General features: G+C 39.1%; 1 protein-coding gene across 1 annotated transcript in view; it reads right to left on the reverse strand.

The window, feature by feature from the left end:
* Positions 1-17,498, reverse strand: part of FGD6 (FYVE, RhoGEF and PH domain containing 6) — a 74,414-nt gene that overhangs the window by 13,925 nt on the left and 42,991 nt on the right. Inside the window, exons 8-14 of the mRNA XM_066183395.1 lie at positions 17,131-17,218; positions 11,011-11,061; positions 7,953-8,011; positions 7,713-7,784; positions 7,157-7,225; positions 5,473-5,556; positions 4,246-4,325 (exon numbers count right to left, since the gene is read on the reverse strand). Of these exons, the coding sequence (XP_066039492.1) occupies positions 4,246-4,325; positions 5,473-5,556; positions 7,157-7,225; positions 7,713-7,784; positions 7,953-8,011; positions 11,011-11,061; positions 17,131-17,218 (503 nt within the window). The remainder of the gene's footprint in view (positions 1-4,245; positions 4,326-5,472; positions 5,557-7,156; positions 7,226-7,712; positions 7,785-7,952; positions 8,012-11,010; positions 11,062-17,130; positions 17,219-17,498) is intronic.

The raw sequence follows: 17,498 nt of genomic DNA on the forward strand, positions 1-17,498 counted from the left end.
AAGGCAACATGAAATTTCAACAAGCTTTTTATCTCCCCAGTTTCTTCTGTCTCAGAATGCAGTTTGTTATACCCAACCCCCTGTGAAACTCCAGGCTTCTGTCAGATAAAAACAGTGACTCTTCTCCTGTCTTGTGCTCCTATTTGCTTCTACCAGGTCATGCTACTTTCAAATAATAATTTATTTTCCCAAAATGTTTCCATTGGATGAGCTAACTCAAAGAGACAGGTAAGCTTAGTCTATCTCTTTATCCCACAGCTGGTGAATCATTAATCAAGTGCAAGGAAAGGCTGAAGTGGCATGGCACAATGAGCACAAGGTGTACTGGTGCAGCAGGACCCTGCAGCTATACTGGGTTATGTGCAGTGCCAAAGCACCTCCTCTGTCCATGGGTACAACATCATCTTCATAAATCTGTGCTGTTCCTGCTGCAAAGGGCAGCCTACTATCCTTTCTCTCAGCCACTAGATCTTATTGTCACTTGTGCCAGAACACACAGAGATATGTAGCAGGCTGGATTGGGAAACAAATCCATATTAAAACAAGCCATCAACCTGCCCTTCCTCTGGATCAGTTGACAGACTGGTTCATCACACAGCCAAACAACTGCTTGTGCCAGCAACACAGAGAAGGCTCTGAGGAAGGATGAAGCAGTTTTGCAGCAGAGAAACAGCTAAACAGAATGTTTAAGATGCCATGCCAGCTTAAAAAGGGCTTCTAAAATTTAAACAAGAACCCACTCCCAACATTTTTTCCCTTCCCCATTTTTTAATTGGTATCGAAGAAATTAATTGGTTTAAACCAAGGAATTGAACACAAATATATAGAAAGGAAAGTTAGGGAAGAGGTGAGCAATAACTTAGACAAATGAGGTGTCTGATGCCAATTATTATTTAATGGTTTTGTAGGTGAATTTGGAAGCTTTTATCATCTTTGGACCTTTAAGGAAAATATTTTGAATGGGGGCTTTGAGTGGGATGAAACTGAGTACTATACAGAATCAGAGAGGACAAATCTTCTAAAGTAAACACACAGGAAGCTTGTGAGGCATCAGCTAAAAAAAAAAAAAAGATCTAGCACACTGCAACAAAATCAGAACAAAAGGAGAGCATGCAAGGGCAAAGCAATGCATTAGTGTCTGTCCCAACATCTTGCATTCTGAGTGGAACATTTTGCTCAGTCTATTTACCTTTGCTTCCTCATCCAGAAAGAACAACTGGTCTGCATTAACTAGTAATATTCATAACTCTAATCAACTTTGGCTTTTTCAAAATCTGCTTACACTTAATTAGATTCCTGTAACTGCATTAGTTAATTAAATTGAAAGTTGGCACAGGTTTTGGAGACTACACACCACCACCACCCCCATCACGTGGGGACTGCTCCATATGCAGCGGCTTGCACAATGAGCTACAGGCTTACACCCTAATATTTCACCAGGAACCTTGTGCTTGCTAGGTTTGCTAGTGGTAGCCTTTAAGATTGTTTACAATCCTTCAGAACATAAGAGCAAAGGTGGTGCCACTGGCAACGGAATTGATGTCATGGTTTGCTGCAGCAAAATCAGCAGTTTCTTCTGCTGTTACGCCAGCCCTTCCCCACAGCTGCCCAGCCCTACTGCTTCCCCTGCTGCAGGTCCAGTATTTGTTGCATCCTTCCAAAACTGATTTTGTTTACTTAAAATTGCAGGAGTTCCTTGGGTTTTTTAAACATCGCTATTTTTATTTAAGATTTAACATCAGAGTAGAAAGCCTCGAATGGATTTCAGAGAACCCCAGCAATGGCCCCTACTGGCAAATGCTTGTGCTGGGGCCACACATCCAGCTGCTCACTGGAGCTAAATAGCTCAGTGGCCCCAGGAGGGCACTGGGGAACCATGTCTCTCTTGTTTCCAGGATCAGAGCCTTAGGGTACCTCTCCCAGCTAAGTCAGTCTTGCCTGACCATCCTTAGGTAGGATAGGAAGAGATGCAGCTCTATCTGCCTGGAGTAACTCGTCATCACCTTTATTGAGGGGCCAGACCACGTCAGGCTGGTGTGGCTGTTGTTGACAGGACCAAAGCTTTACTTCTGTACAGTGCTGTATCATGCAGATGCATTAACTTGTTTTTCTGATGAAGAGATTTCTAGTACAATACTGCATTGTACTATGAAAAACAATTCACATTCTTACCGATATCCCACGAAAACCAAAACCGAAACCTCAACCCAGACTAGATAAAGCAGAATATTAATGCAGTCAGTAAAACTAAACCTGAAGTGACAAAAGACTCTTGTCTAGGCATTAGTCCATATTTGTTATTAACTGGCCTTCTTTTTATTACTAGCAATTTTTCACCAGCTTAATTTTTCACCTCCCTGTCTCTGCTCCCAGGATCATTTCAGAATCTCTGGTGTACACTTCACATAATGCTTATTATTTGAAAAAAAAACATGGAAGTGAAATTTTTCTCCAGTGTCTTTAAGACTAATTTGAACAGTTTTGAAATTAGGGTGGGGGCTTTTTCATATATTACTTATATGATAAGCTGTAAGAATGAGGCCTCATTCAAAGGAAGATGCAGCCTGGGTTGACTAGATATGAATTCTCTTCACATTTAAAATATTTATCAATAGGAAGAACATGATTGATTGGGACAAATATATGCAAGCACCTGTTGCTGGTAGTGTTTTTCAACTGCTTCCCTCCTATACCATAACAGGCCCAGTTCTGCTGACAGACAGAAAAAAATCTGAAAACTGTCATTTATGTCTGGGGTCTCTAGCACCTCCTTCATGCCACGCAAATGCAACCTCTGTCTGCCCCTGCTGTGTAACTTAGGGCTCCCGCATATGCAAGGCTCCCACCAAGTATAAAAGCAACAGAGCTGAATGCTCCCCAAAGATGCAATATCAACAACACTAAAACAAAAAAGCAAATTGTAGCAGCCTCAGTTGGTAATATGAGGTTAATTCCAGCAGTTTCAAAGTTAAGACAAAAGCATATCACAAACTATGCCAAAATTGATGAGCATGTTATATATAGGGGTTTTCCCCTATAGACCAGCACATCTTTCCCAGCAGTTGCTTTTAATCTACCACTTAATCAGTTCACCAAAAAGACTAGTCTATCCTGTTTCGTGGGAAATAGGTAGCTTGTATGTTAAGATGACAACGTTTTCAGAAGTCCCAATTATTCTTTTACAATTTTTCAAAACAACTGAATTCAAAGTGAAACAGTGTTTCAAGTCAAGCAGAGAGAAATCCTCATTGCCTGCTACCATCCCCTGAATGCTTTTATGTGTCTGTGTGACCTCCAGTCACCAAGGCACCTAAGCAGCACAGAGCTGTTCATATTACATTGGAGCAGAACCATACCCTAAACTGTGAAATGCATTTTTTTTTCCCCAGTGTGCAGAAGACCTATAAGACACATTTAAATTTGCTGAAGAAATACAAAATTACCCACTTCAAGTGTGTTATTATAACGACCTACTGCTCTGACAATTGAGCTACTTCCTTTGGCTTCTTTGACAATGTTAACCTTGGTCTACCCCTCAGCTGCAGATACTGCTATCTTTGTGCATTCTCATGTCAGTATTTACAAGGTCACACAAAAAGCAGCAGTCTGCTCTTGCTCAGCTTTGCTAAATAAAAGAGAAAACATGTCTTTCTTCATTGGTATCAGCACTGTCACAGATGTCAGAACACATAAAACTTCAACTCAAGCACCGTAAAAACAACAATCCACAAAAATAGACCTTTGCTAAAGGCATCTCAATGAAGGTGACCATAGCTCCCTAGGCTTAATGACCATATATCCTTTTGCTGTTACTAAGAGAATTTGGTAACAGAGCATATCAGTAACTTTAGAAGAACAAAAAAACTACTGACAAAGCCTAAAATGAATTAAATTGAAATCCTCTCAAGGAAAGGCAGTGCCAGGGTAGTATTTCAGTTTACTTGAAGTTTCAGCAGGTGTAGCTAAGGTGAAAAAGAAGAACCAAACAATGGTTTTATTCACTCTGATCTACTGATTCCCTCTGTTCTGTAATCATCTAGCCAAGAGTAACTTTTCATTACATTAAGTGCAAAACAAGCTCTAAAAAGCTTGTGTGGCCTGTTTGAAAGTGTGTAGTTTTAAAACCACTGTATTTGAAATCACTTTATTTAAAAATCAAATTAAAGAAAATAAAAATTAATTTAAATAAATAAATTTTAAAATTAAATTTTAAAAATTTAAAATCACTTTATTTGAAAGACTTACCTCGCTGAAAGAATGAAGGATCTCTCTACGCTTTCAATGTTCAGTTCATTTTGATACGCTTCCTGGGTTGGCTTCTTAACCTTCAGTCGAGAGAGAAAACTTCATATTCAGACTAAAACGGTACTTTTGTCATTGCTTTAATTTTAATTCCTGTAAAACCTCTTACATTTTTATTGCAGAAGGGGAACATTGGAGAGAACAGTCTCAGAAACAGGAAATCATACACCACTCCAAAGGGCCCAGCTACACTAAGATTACATGCAGCCCATCCTTTTATTTGACTGGCCCTCATACAAACACTGGAGATGTACAGGGGAATGAAGCTCAAGAGCTGTCAAACACCTTCCATACAGGCCCAGTCATGTTGCCCTCTCAGCACCTCCTGCAACTGGACAAAAAAAGGCACAGCTGCTGCTGCAGGATGAGGTGTGGCCCACTGGTGTACCCCAGAGTGGGCAAGGGCTGCACTACCCTGTTGATCCTTCTGAGCTACCTTCTGAATTTCAAACACAAGGGAGCTTAAAACTCAAGAGTGGGTCTGAGCCACCACAAGACATCTGCCGGCAAAAGAGGTTTTGTAGCTCTGCTTGCAAAACTTGGACCTGGGTGCCAAATCTGCACTGCAACTGGACTTGGTGATTTTTTCTGACAGGACTGGAGACAATGATTCCCAAGGCAATGATCTATTGTTCCCATTAACTGCCATGTCAGTGACTGAGTTATTATACGGCATGCACGTCCCTTATCATTACCCAGCGGAGCTCAAGGCTTAACTTTAATGCTTTTCACAAGGGCTCAGGAAGAAAAGACGTATCTTCTCTCACAGTTAGCAAACCTCTATAAACCACAGAGAACTGATCCACCAGGATCTTATCAGGCAAAGATGCCTAATCTCTGGGTGTCAGCAATAAAAATTAAAAGGCAAAAGTGATGCAGCCTAAACAAAATACAATACAAAAAATAAGTTGGCAGACCTTTCCAGAGTAGGACAACACTGGATGAAATGCAGTCAGGATGATCCTGTGGCAACAGAATATTTAGGGAAACCTAGACAGCAATCCCACAGGCCACATTATGCAAAAAAAGTTAAGCCTGTAGGATTGCTCTGGAATATAAGCGTATTTAATATCTCTTGCCAACAGTAAACACAGTTGTATTTTCAAAATTTGAAGGCCTGAGTTTAGGTAGATTTGGAGAAAGGAAGGCTCACTTTAACAAGGGACTCACCTTCATTCCAGCCAATGACAGCATGTTGTTGAGTTTATACATCCCTGACTGAACTGGAGTAGTGTACAACAGGGCATCATTGAACTGTAATACAGAATGCTTTTTACTGACTGAAGTTAGTTAAAAGACATAATTTCAGATAATTTCAGATGCATTTTACTGGAAGTACAGAACTCCTACAGCACTGAGATAACTGTCCAGAAGGGTATCCTCTACTTCCTATTATTCCACTTAGAATCCAATAAACATTTTCATGTATGAATTTAGATAACAATAGGTATCTATTTATATCCTCCTTGTATAAATATACATTTGGCACATGAGTAAACAGTGCACGGATGTCAAAGAACAGGCTGTCAAAAGGGACAAAAATGTTTCTTCTTCTTCTTCTTCTTCTACACAGGTATATAATATAGCAAACTACTTTAAAAGGATATTAGAATTAACCATTCAAACAAATCAAAACAATCCAGAAACTAGGAAACAGCAGAATGGATTAGCAATTTATAAGGACAAACTTAACCATACCCTGTGAAATTTACCAGTTTAAAGTGCATCTACTGTTTATTTCCTGTTCTACCAGACTTGGATTCATTCAGTGCACTTACTGAACAGTAACTAAGATTCTTTTATCTTCTGTGCTGTTCAACACATGGATCTAAACTTCATTTACTACACATAAGCAAATACCAAAACCTGAATTGTCTCATAAGTTTTTTGCTATGCGATTCTTTGCAAAATAACCAAATGGTTCAAATGATTACTAAATTTTCACAACATGATAAATGGAAAAATCACTGTGTCTAATGGTATGAATGCTACCCTGTACAATTTCTATCTAAGAAAAACCCCAAACCAAATAAACCCCTTGATAAAACAAAACACAGAAAATACAAGATAGAAACACTGAAATTAGCAATATCTGGTTTGTGAAGCTTGAGATGGCACCACATTTTTGAGAGTTTTTCTATAACTGGTATAATACACACTCCAGGACTGCTTAGGGAAGTATTTCTTCATGTTAGGGTAACTACAAGACAGAATTCAGCCAGGACTGTGGACCAATAATGCCATAAATTACAGGATAGCAGCTGCTTTACTGTCTAAATAGAAGAGATAAACAAAAGGTTCAAGTGGAAACAGAAACTTCAGAGATGCAGAGAAGTTTCAAAACAAAGCAGTAGCAGAGACAGGAAGAGAACCCGGTACTTAACTTCCACCCAGTGCTCTGTTCAGGATACACATGGGCTCCTGCAAGGGGAAGGAGAGAGGAGGGCGAGCAGGGGGAAGGAGAGAGGAGGAGGGCGATAGGAGGAAGGAAAGAAGGGAGGGAAGGGTGCAGTAACAACGACAAGAGTTCTAAGTTTTAGGATCTGATACTGCTAAGAGGATGGAGTAACTGTGCTACCTTCCACAGTACCACAGATAATGTCTTCTCATGAAAACTCTCAGATTTCAAATGAGCATTGTTCAAAATAGTACATTTTAGTGAGAAACGGTTTTCCATTAAAATTAGTGCATATGCCACAGATAATATCTCTGCATTAGAGCTGACTGAATAGAACAGCAACAATTAGTAATTTTTTCTACTACCTATAATTATGAGTTATATTTGTAGTGTAATGTCTTAATCACTAAAAACTACACCAGGATAAGGCACATAGCAACATACATAGCATCTTACCAGAAAAAACATTCTTGGCTGCATGACCTTCCGTGATAGCTTCATCAGTGTTCCCTCTTTCAAAAAGACCTAGTAAATTAAAACAAGAAATGCAAAATGTATCTTTTTAGGGAACGGGCCATGTAAATGAGCTGACTTTTTAAAAAGTATTATGATGATGATTACAACACTAGAAGTGCTGCACCAGTTTTGGGATTCAGAGTTCCCTTTCTGAGAAAAGCTGTTTATCCTTAGGTTTCTCTAAAAGTGAGTGTGGGTGACTGCATTAGTTTTCCATTCTGCACATGAAACCATGAGAAATACAGGGTTAAGCTTGAGGGCAAAAACCTGCCTGCAAGATCTGTCAAGGAGTCATATTCTAAAAATTCTAAGTTTCTGTCAGATAAACGTCTAAAAAAATCCCACACATATGGAGTGGCAGTATTCATTTGACTGTTAGAACCTAATAATGAAGCAATGGACCAATTTTCTTTTTGGTACATTCCAGCACCAGTCTTTGCTGGCAAATCATCTTCATTCTCATTGCAATCTGCTGAATGCCATGTGGGGCACTTACTCTTCCTGGCTGTACAATCTCATGGTGTCCATTTAAACTGTATTGGATCTGCATGAGTTTCTGAAAGTTATCCTATGAGGGAAAAAAAGCAGAACGTAAGCACTTGCCCTTGCATTCATTATTTTTTTTTAAGGAAAAAAATGGAGAGAAAAGGAGAGAAAAGGAGAGAGAGAGAGAGAGAGAGAGAGAGAGAGAGAGAGAAAGCTTTAATCAACCAGCTTCAAAAGGCATAATACTTACTCCCTGCTTCATGATGTCATTGGCATGGTTTGCAACTTCTATGACAACAGCTAAAGCATCTGAAAGATGAAGGAATTATGTTTTGGTTATGCAGACTAGTTAGCATTGCTATAATGTAAAGCACAGATACCACATTGCATTTCTACATCATTCCAAGACTGAAGGATCTTACTGTAGTCACTGAATTCAGAAGCACTTACCAAAAATCGCAGAGTCTTTGGATCAGGGTTTAGTAAGTATGCCCTAGCAAGTCATTGCTGCAACCAACAGTGTCAATTATTTCTTACAGCCACTCAAAACAGTCCACAGGCCAAATTAAATTCCAGTTTCTCACACAACAAATTACTTACTATACTTACAATGGAAAAGTTAACAACATTTTAACAGAGACTCTGTAAGGACTAAGTTTTTGCCATTTTACGTAAATGCCATCACTGCCATTCATGGAAGACTACTAAGAAAAATTATATAAATCTTTGCCATTTCTTTCTTCTGTCTTTAGCTTTGCTGCCTCTCAAAATAGCAGTAAAGTTCAAATTTCTAAATTTTGAACTTGTAATACCAAAAAAAAAAATAAATCTCTGAAAAAAAGTTACTGAATATGAGCAACTGTATTAAGTACTGATATTTAATAACCAGCAACTCAACTGTAAAATATCCTAAGGTATAAATGCAAAAACCAGTTATATAAAATGATTATGTGAACACTCTGAGTCTTCAGTCCAAGGATCCATCCCATACAAGGATCTTATCCAAAAACCTGCAATTTACTTAAGCAGAAAAAAGACACTTAACAGAAAGCTAGAAAAACTGTTCTGATGAAATGTAGTCTTGAAAGCATTTAGCACCTTCTGAGTAACTGAATTATAGTCAAGCACTTCAAAGAAAGGAATAAATTTGGTTAAAAGTCCACAGAGAAGCCTACCAAACCAGGAAAAACCAAGGCCTTTGGGTTTTTTCCTAGATAATCATTAGAGCATTAGTACTGTAGAATACATATACTTCCCTTATTGTTGACTCGTATTCGGAAAGGAAGTATGTGAAAAGACAGAGCTTTCTGAACTGAAAGGTTCAGAGGGTCATGAAGCCATATAAGAAACTAAACAGACATGAACAAAAAGCTCCTCTAAAGCCAATCGAAGGAGAATTCTTGTAAAAGATTGTCACAAACCAAGGCAGTGCAAGCACAGAGTCAAACAGCTAAAATACATAGCACATATCAAGCATTTGATCAAAATTTAAGTTTAGATATAGATATCATGGTATCAAGCAAGCCTGCTGAAAGGTAGTTGGTGGTCTCTTTCTAGGAAATGTTGGAACTGCTTCAGGCAAAACCCTCCCCAGCTCCCACCCACGTGAAAGAAGATGAAGGGAAATGTAGGAAGATAGGAATGAGTATCCGATTCTCTCTGTTATACTTTCCTTCATCTCTTAGTTACTACATATATATTAAAACCTTAAAATTATATTAATTGACTTCAAGAAAGATTGAAGAATTTTAGAGAAAATTCTAAAATTTGATAGCTATTGAAGGGAAAGTTCCAGGATCTCAGGACTATTTATACAGCCAAGACTAAATGAATCAAAACAACAACAGAAAATAATCTATAGGGTCAAAGTCCATAAACAAAGTGCTTTTTGGCAGGGAAGAGCATTCCACTTATACCACTTAGCTGAAGTAATGTATTCAAATGAAGGTCAGCAAGAAGAATTCTGCTATTTGTTTCTTTTTTCCAAGAGTACTAATCACAACCAAACCTAATCTCCCTCTCCACTCCTCCCCTTCACTCCCAGGCCCCGCAGTGGAATTAAACAACTAAGCAAAGTCAGAAGTAAGTCAAGCTTAATTATTGCAAGAAAGATCTTGGTGACTAAAGATTAGATTTTCTTTTCTTACCCAAGTTCTAAGATGGACTACTAAACACATCAAATGGCAAATTAATGCTTAATTGTTGTTAGAACTTAGCTTCAGCTTATATCTTTGCTATAAGAAGGGAGAGAAAAACACTGTGAATGAAATAACTACAAAAACCAGAGAAGCTGGAGAAACCAGAAAAAAAGTGAAGTATATACTTAGGTTGCTCTCTTTTCAAGTGGTCAACTATTTAATATGCAGCGCAAGTATTATTTTGTTCACAGCCATAAGAAGTGCAAGTTGAATTTTTCTATCTCTTGAAGAGCCATCAATTAAAATATTTTTGGCTTGTATCTTCAACATACTCAGATATGTCTAAATGTCCTAAGAAATATATTTACTCATATATTTGATGGTATTGTACCAGCAAACAAAACAAACTTGGCTCAGTATATTGAAGGTATTAATTTATTGAAGTTCAGTCAACTACATCTGCACAAGCCTTCTAAAGGTAAGGGACTTGCACAAATGTGACACGATCTCATGCAGATGGAATGGGAACATCGACTAAGAGCATTTTTTGCACTGCTGAGGCACACTCTAAAGAAGGAAACAGCCTGAATGTGCATTGATATGCTTGAGTTAAACCACCTTAATCCTGCACTACTATGATATGCATGGTGTTCTCTCCATCACCAACTAGTTCTCATTTCCTCTGCTCTCCTTTCTTCCCACATGCAGGCAAACCTTTTTCAGTAACTTGTGTTTGTGCAGCTTCTGACAAGTCAAATTGGAGAACTCCTCAGGTTAAATATTACCCATGGCAGCTCCTTGATCTTGCTCACTTCTGCCACATGGATGCTTGTCCTGGCACAAAGAGAGAGGAGGAGGCCAGAAAGGCTCATAGCTGGAGAGAGCAGGCTGCCTATTAAAGGTTTACAGATGCAAGGGATGTCTCTTTCAATTGCAGTGCCTGAAATATCTGTTTAAACTGCCTGTGGAACTTCACTCTTATCTCCTGGTTTCAACTCAAATGTGAGCTGATATGACTTCTAGCTCTAAACTTTTTTGAAACACAAGCTTGCAATCTTTTAGTATCTCTGCTGAGAAACTTAGAACTAAATAGAAAACAGTTCTATTACTGACTTAGTATTTTGCATTTAAAATCTGGAAACATTGGTACATAAGCCGTTATTTCTTTACCTTGAGTATCCCTATAGTCTGCAGATTCTTCTAAAAGATTCTTTAAATAATCTGTATAAAGAAAAAAAAATATAGAGACAGTTTTGTTAAATAAATAACACCAGAAAGTAGTAAACCCCATCTTTTTCCTGGAAATCAGCTGTTCAGCTCTACTACTTAATCAACAAAGATCTATTACCTCATCTTTTAAATCTGTTAAGGTAATAACAAAGTGAAAACCAGCATTTCCATAATGGAAGTATATCAGCAAAGAGATAGGTTACTGAAAAAGTGGTCTTCTCCAGTGAAAAGTGATATATTGTATACGTTATTCCAGAAAAAAAAACCAAGCAAGTGAAAAATTAGTAATTACTTGCAATCATTTACATTTAAGCTGACACAAAAACTTTTGAAGACTATGGATATTTGTCTGAACACCTAAACTACTCTATAGGAGCTAATAAAAGAAGTAGTCCATTACGGATGATCTGATAATGATTAATATTTTTCAGTAATAAAAACAACAGACTTCCCTCAATGTTCAAATTGGTATTTTCTGTTTTCAATGACATGTAGTTCAACCACGAGATGGCACCCTCGATCCACTAAAGTCTTGGTAGTTTTAAAATCTATTTTATTTCGCTAAAATTAACTCCAAATGTATGACTATGCAAGAAAACATGCCCCTCGGGTTTCCATTCCCTGGTTGAGTGTCTAGTTCATCAAAAAAATGCAACACCCTGTCAAAGATTAATAAATATCCTCAGTAAAACTTCAATCATCTACTCTCTATAAGCTTTGACCTCCTTAAAACGAAAAGAAACCAAACCAGAAACATTTCAAGAGATACACATTAGGTTGATAAAAGCAACAAACACTGATTTATAATTACCTTTTAAATAAAGTATTAATATTCTGGCAGATCTAATGAAAACTAATTACATGTAATGTAGCAAGCATTCAATTTTAGCTTCTCGCTTGTACAAGCTTCATGTGGGAGTGAAAAAATTCAACTCCCATATGCTTGCCCTACCCAAATTCATTCTTTCATTCAAAAAGGATCAGGAGCCAATTGTTCCTGCCTTCATAAGATGTCTTCCTTCATGCGTGCCCCTCAGAGACCATTCAGCGCTTTGTAATCTTTTCCTTATGCACAAAATTAAAAGGGAATTATGAAATATGTTTCTGCAGTAGAACTGCTACGAAGAGTGAGAGAACTTCTCACAGTTAATTAAAGCTTTGAGAAAAACATAACTACAGGAAGAGAAACATTTGGCACTGACATTTTATTGTTTGGCAGAGACCTAAGGGAGGATCCACGGGAGAAGCATGAAGAGCAGGTTGGGGTGCAGGAAGAGGAACCGGCTGGGAGGCAGGGAGGGAGCTCTGGGAAGCATGATTGGCTGGGCCATGGGAACACTCGGCTTTCTGCTCTCCTCAGAGTTCTGCCTCATCATTAGCATGCTTTGGCTAACACGTGACCTTTTAAGACAAGTCTGATCTGGCACCAAAACTTCTCCTACTGTACTACATCAACATTGCATCCTTCATGTCCCTCAAAATCTCATGCTGTAGTAGCTACCAGCCATTCCAACACAATATTTAGGTAGCCATATATTCCATAAAAAAAAAAAGTTAATCTTGTTTCACCTTGGGTTATTCTGGTAAGAGGCTTGTATGAGGGGGGTGTGGAAATTAACAAGAGGTGTTTTGAAAGGAACTGAGAAGAGTTTGCACAGGGTTTAATTTGGTTTAACCTCCTTCCTTCAGAGGAACCTGTCACAGATACACCACCAGTTGCCCTCTCCTGCCCTGCCTGTGAATGGGTGGTCTCTCACGTTGGAGCTGTGCCATGCTGCTGAGGCAGAGCACTCTTCGGACTCCACCATTAAGCCAACAAATTAAAGCTTTACAATTGCAACTTGATCTTCATTGGGGCCAGCATAAAAGACTCCAAAGGGAATCTCCCCGTATAAAAAATGAGTCCCTACAGCTCATACAGAAATAAGGCTCTCAAACCACACACTCACCTCTACAGCCTGGGAACAAGAGGTAAGGTGGGTATAATTTCCTCATCTGCAAATGTACAGCTGGCACTCTAAGACACTGCCCCTGGTACATGAAGACATCCAATTTAACATCCAAAGTAATTGCAGTGGAAACATAAAACCAGAGACCTAAGATGGGAACTAATTATTTCTTGGCATATTCATGCTTTTAACATGTTTCCCAAAACACGACCACTCAAACCCATTTTTGGATGGGTATTTTCTAGCATTTTAAATTATATAATCAGTGAATAGAAGAGGGAAGATCAAGATTTTAACATAATTGCATTCATTTAAAATTATGTATTTAAAACAGAAGGTAGCCTTTGCCTCACAAAATTGCAGCAGCCAATAAAACAACTGTAAAATCCTGGAAGTGATGAATAGGTAATTTTCATCTTAGTACTCTATTTATCTGGTAAGTGGACCTCAGTTCACGGCTAAAACTCAGCTTCAGAGAAGCATCAGAACAGATATTTTTAGTCTCTTCTGTGAATATACACTGGAAATTCTGTGCTTACAACAGCTTTCTGGAGGTACTGGCATAAACTGTACAGACAAGCTGTTTTCACAAACATGAAAAATGTTGCAGTAAAATTTTTGCAAAAATATTGCTAGATTAAATAAATATAGAAGTCAGATATTCAAGTGAAATGGCATCTAATGTCTTTGCTAAGAAAAAAAAAAAAAAGAATTCCCCTCTGAAATGAGCTTTCATTGTTCAGACTAGAAAGACCTTAATCATGCCTTCAGAAATTCTTAATTCTGCTGGATATCCCAAAGCACAACAAAAATAAACATAAAAGCACACTAGTACTGTTTTTGTGAAGAAAATTTCTGTGTGCTTACTTCTACCTGACAGCAGCCCCCAGTTCTCTCTTCCCACTTGCTGGGGGCAGTGGCTATCACTTCTGCTTAAAATTATCTTCTGCGTCATTAACCACTTTTTGTCTTGGGTTGTCTAATGTAATTAATTTAAACTCAAAGCAATTGTTCCACAACATGTAATTGGCCTTGAGTCTGACAACTCTATTTCCAACCTGCAAAGCTGCAGAGTGCAAAAAGGCTAATTTTTCATCCCACTCAGCCTTCCCTCACTATAACCCAGTTAAGGATAATAAAAGACACTCTCTTCCAACCTTATGCTGTGAAAAAGAGGAGAGAGGCTTATCCTGTGACAATCAAGAGCCTGTTCATATAGTCTCAAGTCATCTACTCAAATTGGAGGTTTTTGGGGGAAGAGAATCACCTCTCCTTCATTTCTCTCAGAAATCAGAGGCCTCTGATTAAGCTCCCCCATAAGCTATCTAATATTTACTGTACAGCGCTCAGGGCCAATATGTGAAGAAGTGGAAGTCCTCTTACTGGACTGAGGAAGCTGTATAATTAAACAGAAACAGTGCTGAGCTGTTTATCTCCTTGGCTGATTTAGGAATCCACCTGCTTCTGCTCCTGCTTTTGTTAGCACAAAAGTAATTCCACTTCAAAGCACTGCAACAATGTTGTGATGTGACCGAGTAGCAGCAGGTTACCAGCACAAAGCTGTCCCACTGACACAGAACATCTAAATAGGAAGAAATCCCTGCTGACTCAGGCCTGACAGCTTAGTTTCCTGGATTATTTTCATTCTGCTGCTCTCGCCCTCCTCCCCACAGATCCCCCCTCCTCCTGCCCCGTCTTTGGCCTAGGCAGCTGCTCCATCGCCACATCTCACCCACTGCAACAAAAGATACAAATGTTTTGCATGTACTCCAGATGTTCATATAGCACAAGTTTATAGAGCATTGTTCGTTATTAGACAGAGCTGTTGGAAGGTAACTAAGCAGATGGGTCATCCACAGAGACATAGAAGAGTCAGAACTCGAGGGCAACACACATGCATGAAAGACTGAACAGGCTGAAAATGAAACACATCCAAAACATCACTCTCCAGCTCCAGCATAATTAAATTTTTGGCCTGATCTCTTTTATTATCCACGTGGAACAAGAGAACATTACATTTCTAAATTTGCCACCAGCATGGCAATCCCATTCCTTTCAGCAGCATTTCCAGCTGTATTTAAAGCCAGGCAGCCACAGTAAGGTCTCCAGACTGGGGACACCCACAATAACCCACATCAGCACAGGATCAGGCTTTTTTCAGGTCTAAAACAATCTGTCCCAGCCACAGTGACAGACAATTATCACGAGGAATTCCCTTTCAACATCTGAGTTTTGTTTCAGTGCCATCCATCCCTGACATCTCTTGCTCTGCTGTGTATATTGACAACAGCATTTGCTTCATCCTGGTCCTCTATTCACCTAAACTCTGTTTCAATTAAAACCTTTGAACTTACCCAAGGCTCCACTGATTTTGAAGTCTATAAAAAAGTATACCATGCCCTAAGTGTGTATCCTTTTAAAATAAATCAAGTCCCCAAAAGCCTTTTTATGGGTTGATTTCATCAGTTAAGTGTCATTAAGATTTCTCCCCCATAGAGTATTCCATTTAATAAGAGTTATCCCACTTTTTTCAACACCTTGAGTTTAATCAGATGATTAAAATAAATAAGTCAATGTTAATAACTTGGTAACTGCTCTATAACACTTAAGTCTGAATCTGCCACAGCATCATGTTTTAGATAACTAATGTGATGGTTGGCTCTCGCAGTTAAGGGATGAATACTGTGTGTATGTTAAGGGAAGTTTTATTGATGTATAGTTATGTAATTGTGATTTGTTGTTTGGACACCCCCTGTTCTCCCCACGGTCCCCTTTCCCCCTGTATGGCTGCCAAGGGATGGCAGGAGAGGGGGCGTGTACCTGTGCCCCTTGCATGGGGCATTTGGGGGAGGGCCAGCTTGGTACCACGGGGTGCGGCACAGCAACACTTGACCTCCAATCAAGTTGCAAGAAAGCAATGTCCACCAATGGGCAGTGAGTAAGAGTTGATTGGCACATTTTGGGAGGGGCCAGTGTTACCTGGTGCAACATCAAAGGCATCAAAGGCAGAGCAGACATTTTGTGCGTGAGCACGTGGCGGTTTAGTTCCATGCTCTCCGTGCTGCAATTTTTCCTTATTCAGTTCTTCGATGTATTTTGTAAAGGTTTAATAAACCTTTGAAATTTTTAAAACTGAGTGTCATTTCTCACAGTCACTAGTCTAAGTACATGCTGGGGAAATGCCAATGTGCTGCTATGAGCCAATAAAAAAGGTCACAGAGCATTTTATTTTGCAGTTACTACATAAACAGAGGCTATTTTTATACTGCTCATCAAGAAGCAATGGCTCTCAAAAACAATGCCTTAAGTATTTCCAAATCCTTACAGGAGCCATCCCCCTCTTACAACAAACACATCCCAAAATACTTCACAAAGGAGGCCTCTGTCACTGCCCTCCCTTTACAGACAAAAAACCCCACTGCATCGTGGATATGACTTGCTCAAGGCCACCCAAACACGCCAGTGCCAGAGCAGGGTACAGCACCAGATTTCCCAGCTCCAAATCAGCTCCTCAGCTGCTCTGGTAGCAAGTCTTAAGCACTTACTGGTGTGCACTAAAAACGTGTTTTGCCTTTAAAAGAGAATGGATTTTACAGACAAAACACCTGGGTGGGGGAGAAATGGAGAACTAACAGAAGTTCAGAGTTGCATAGATATCTTTCTTCTCCTTGCTCCAATATTCTATACTGCCTTTTTTATTTGTTAAATCCACATCCCCCCAAAAAACCAAAAAAGCAAAACTAAAAGTAGAACAGGAGCATTCCAACCCTTTGAGGAAATTACAGGCTTCTCTTACTACACATTCAAGTAAAAACCATCACAGGTTTCATGTTTTCTATGTACTGTTGAATCTACCAGCAGAACACACCACAGTGCAGGAAACATTAGAACCTTGTTTGTGTATCTTACCACAGTCAGTATTAGCAAGAAAAGCCTCTAAACCCATGCCATGTTTTAAAAAGAGCTTTACATATTGTGACATTTTTTTAAAAAGCCTCACATATCTGAAGTCAGATGAACATGCTTTAGAGATGGATATAGCTGTCTGAAGACAGGTGGCCTGGGGCATGTGAAGACTGGCTTCTTAAGCTTGCAAAAAGCTTGACTGTACCTGTCAACAGGAGCCTGTATTGGGGAATCCTCTGAACTGGCTTGAGCAGATAGTGCTTGAGGGCCAGACTAGCACAGCGGGGGCTCATCTGAAAGAAACACCCAAAATAAACCACAATTCCACAGCAGTCAAAGGTTCCAGCAAAAGAAAACATGCCTACAAACAACTACTGATTATACTGGATAAGCTTTTTATCTTTGAAAAGTGCTACTGCCACAGTGTTAAGCACCACACTACAGAGCAAGTATTTCCACGTGGAAGACTGCATGTAAAATTACCCATTCGTGAAAGACACAAGTAAGCACTCATATTCTGTAGATTCAAAACAGGTGCCTTGACCTAGGAGGAAGAGAGGTGAAGCTTTCCAG

The sequence above is a fragment of the Chamaea fasciata genome, unplaced genomic scaffold, assembly GCF_029207755.1.
Source record: "Chamaea fasciata isolate MVZ Bird 193981 ecotype frontalis unplaced genomic scaffold, bChaFas1.0.hap1 SCAF_5, whole genome shotgun sequence".
In the NCBI taxonomy this organism is placed as follows: domain Eukaryota; kingdom Metazoa; phylum Chordata; class Aves; order Passeriformes; family Sylviidae; genus Chamaea; species Chamaea fasciata.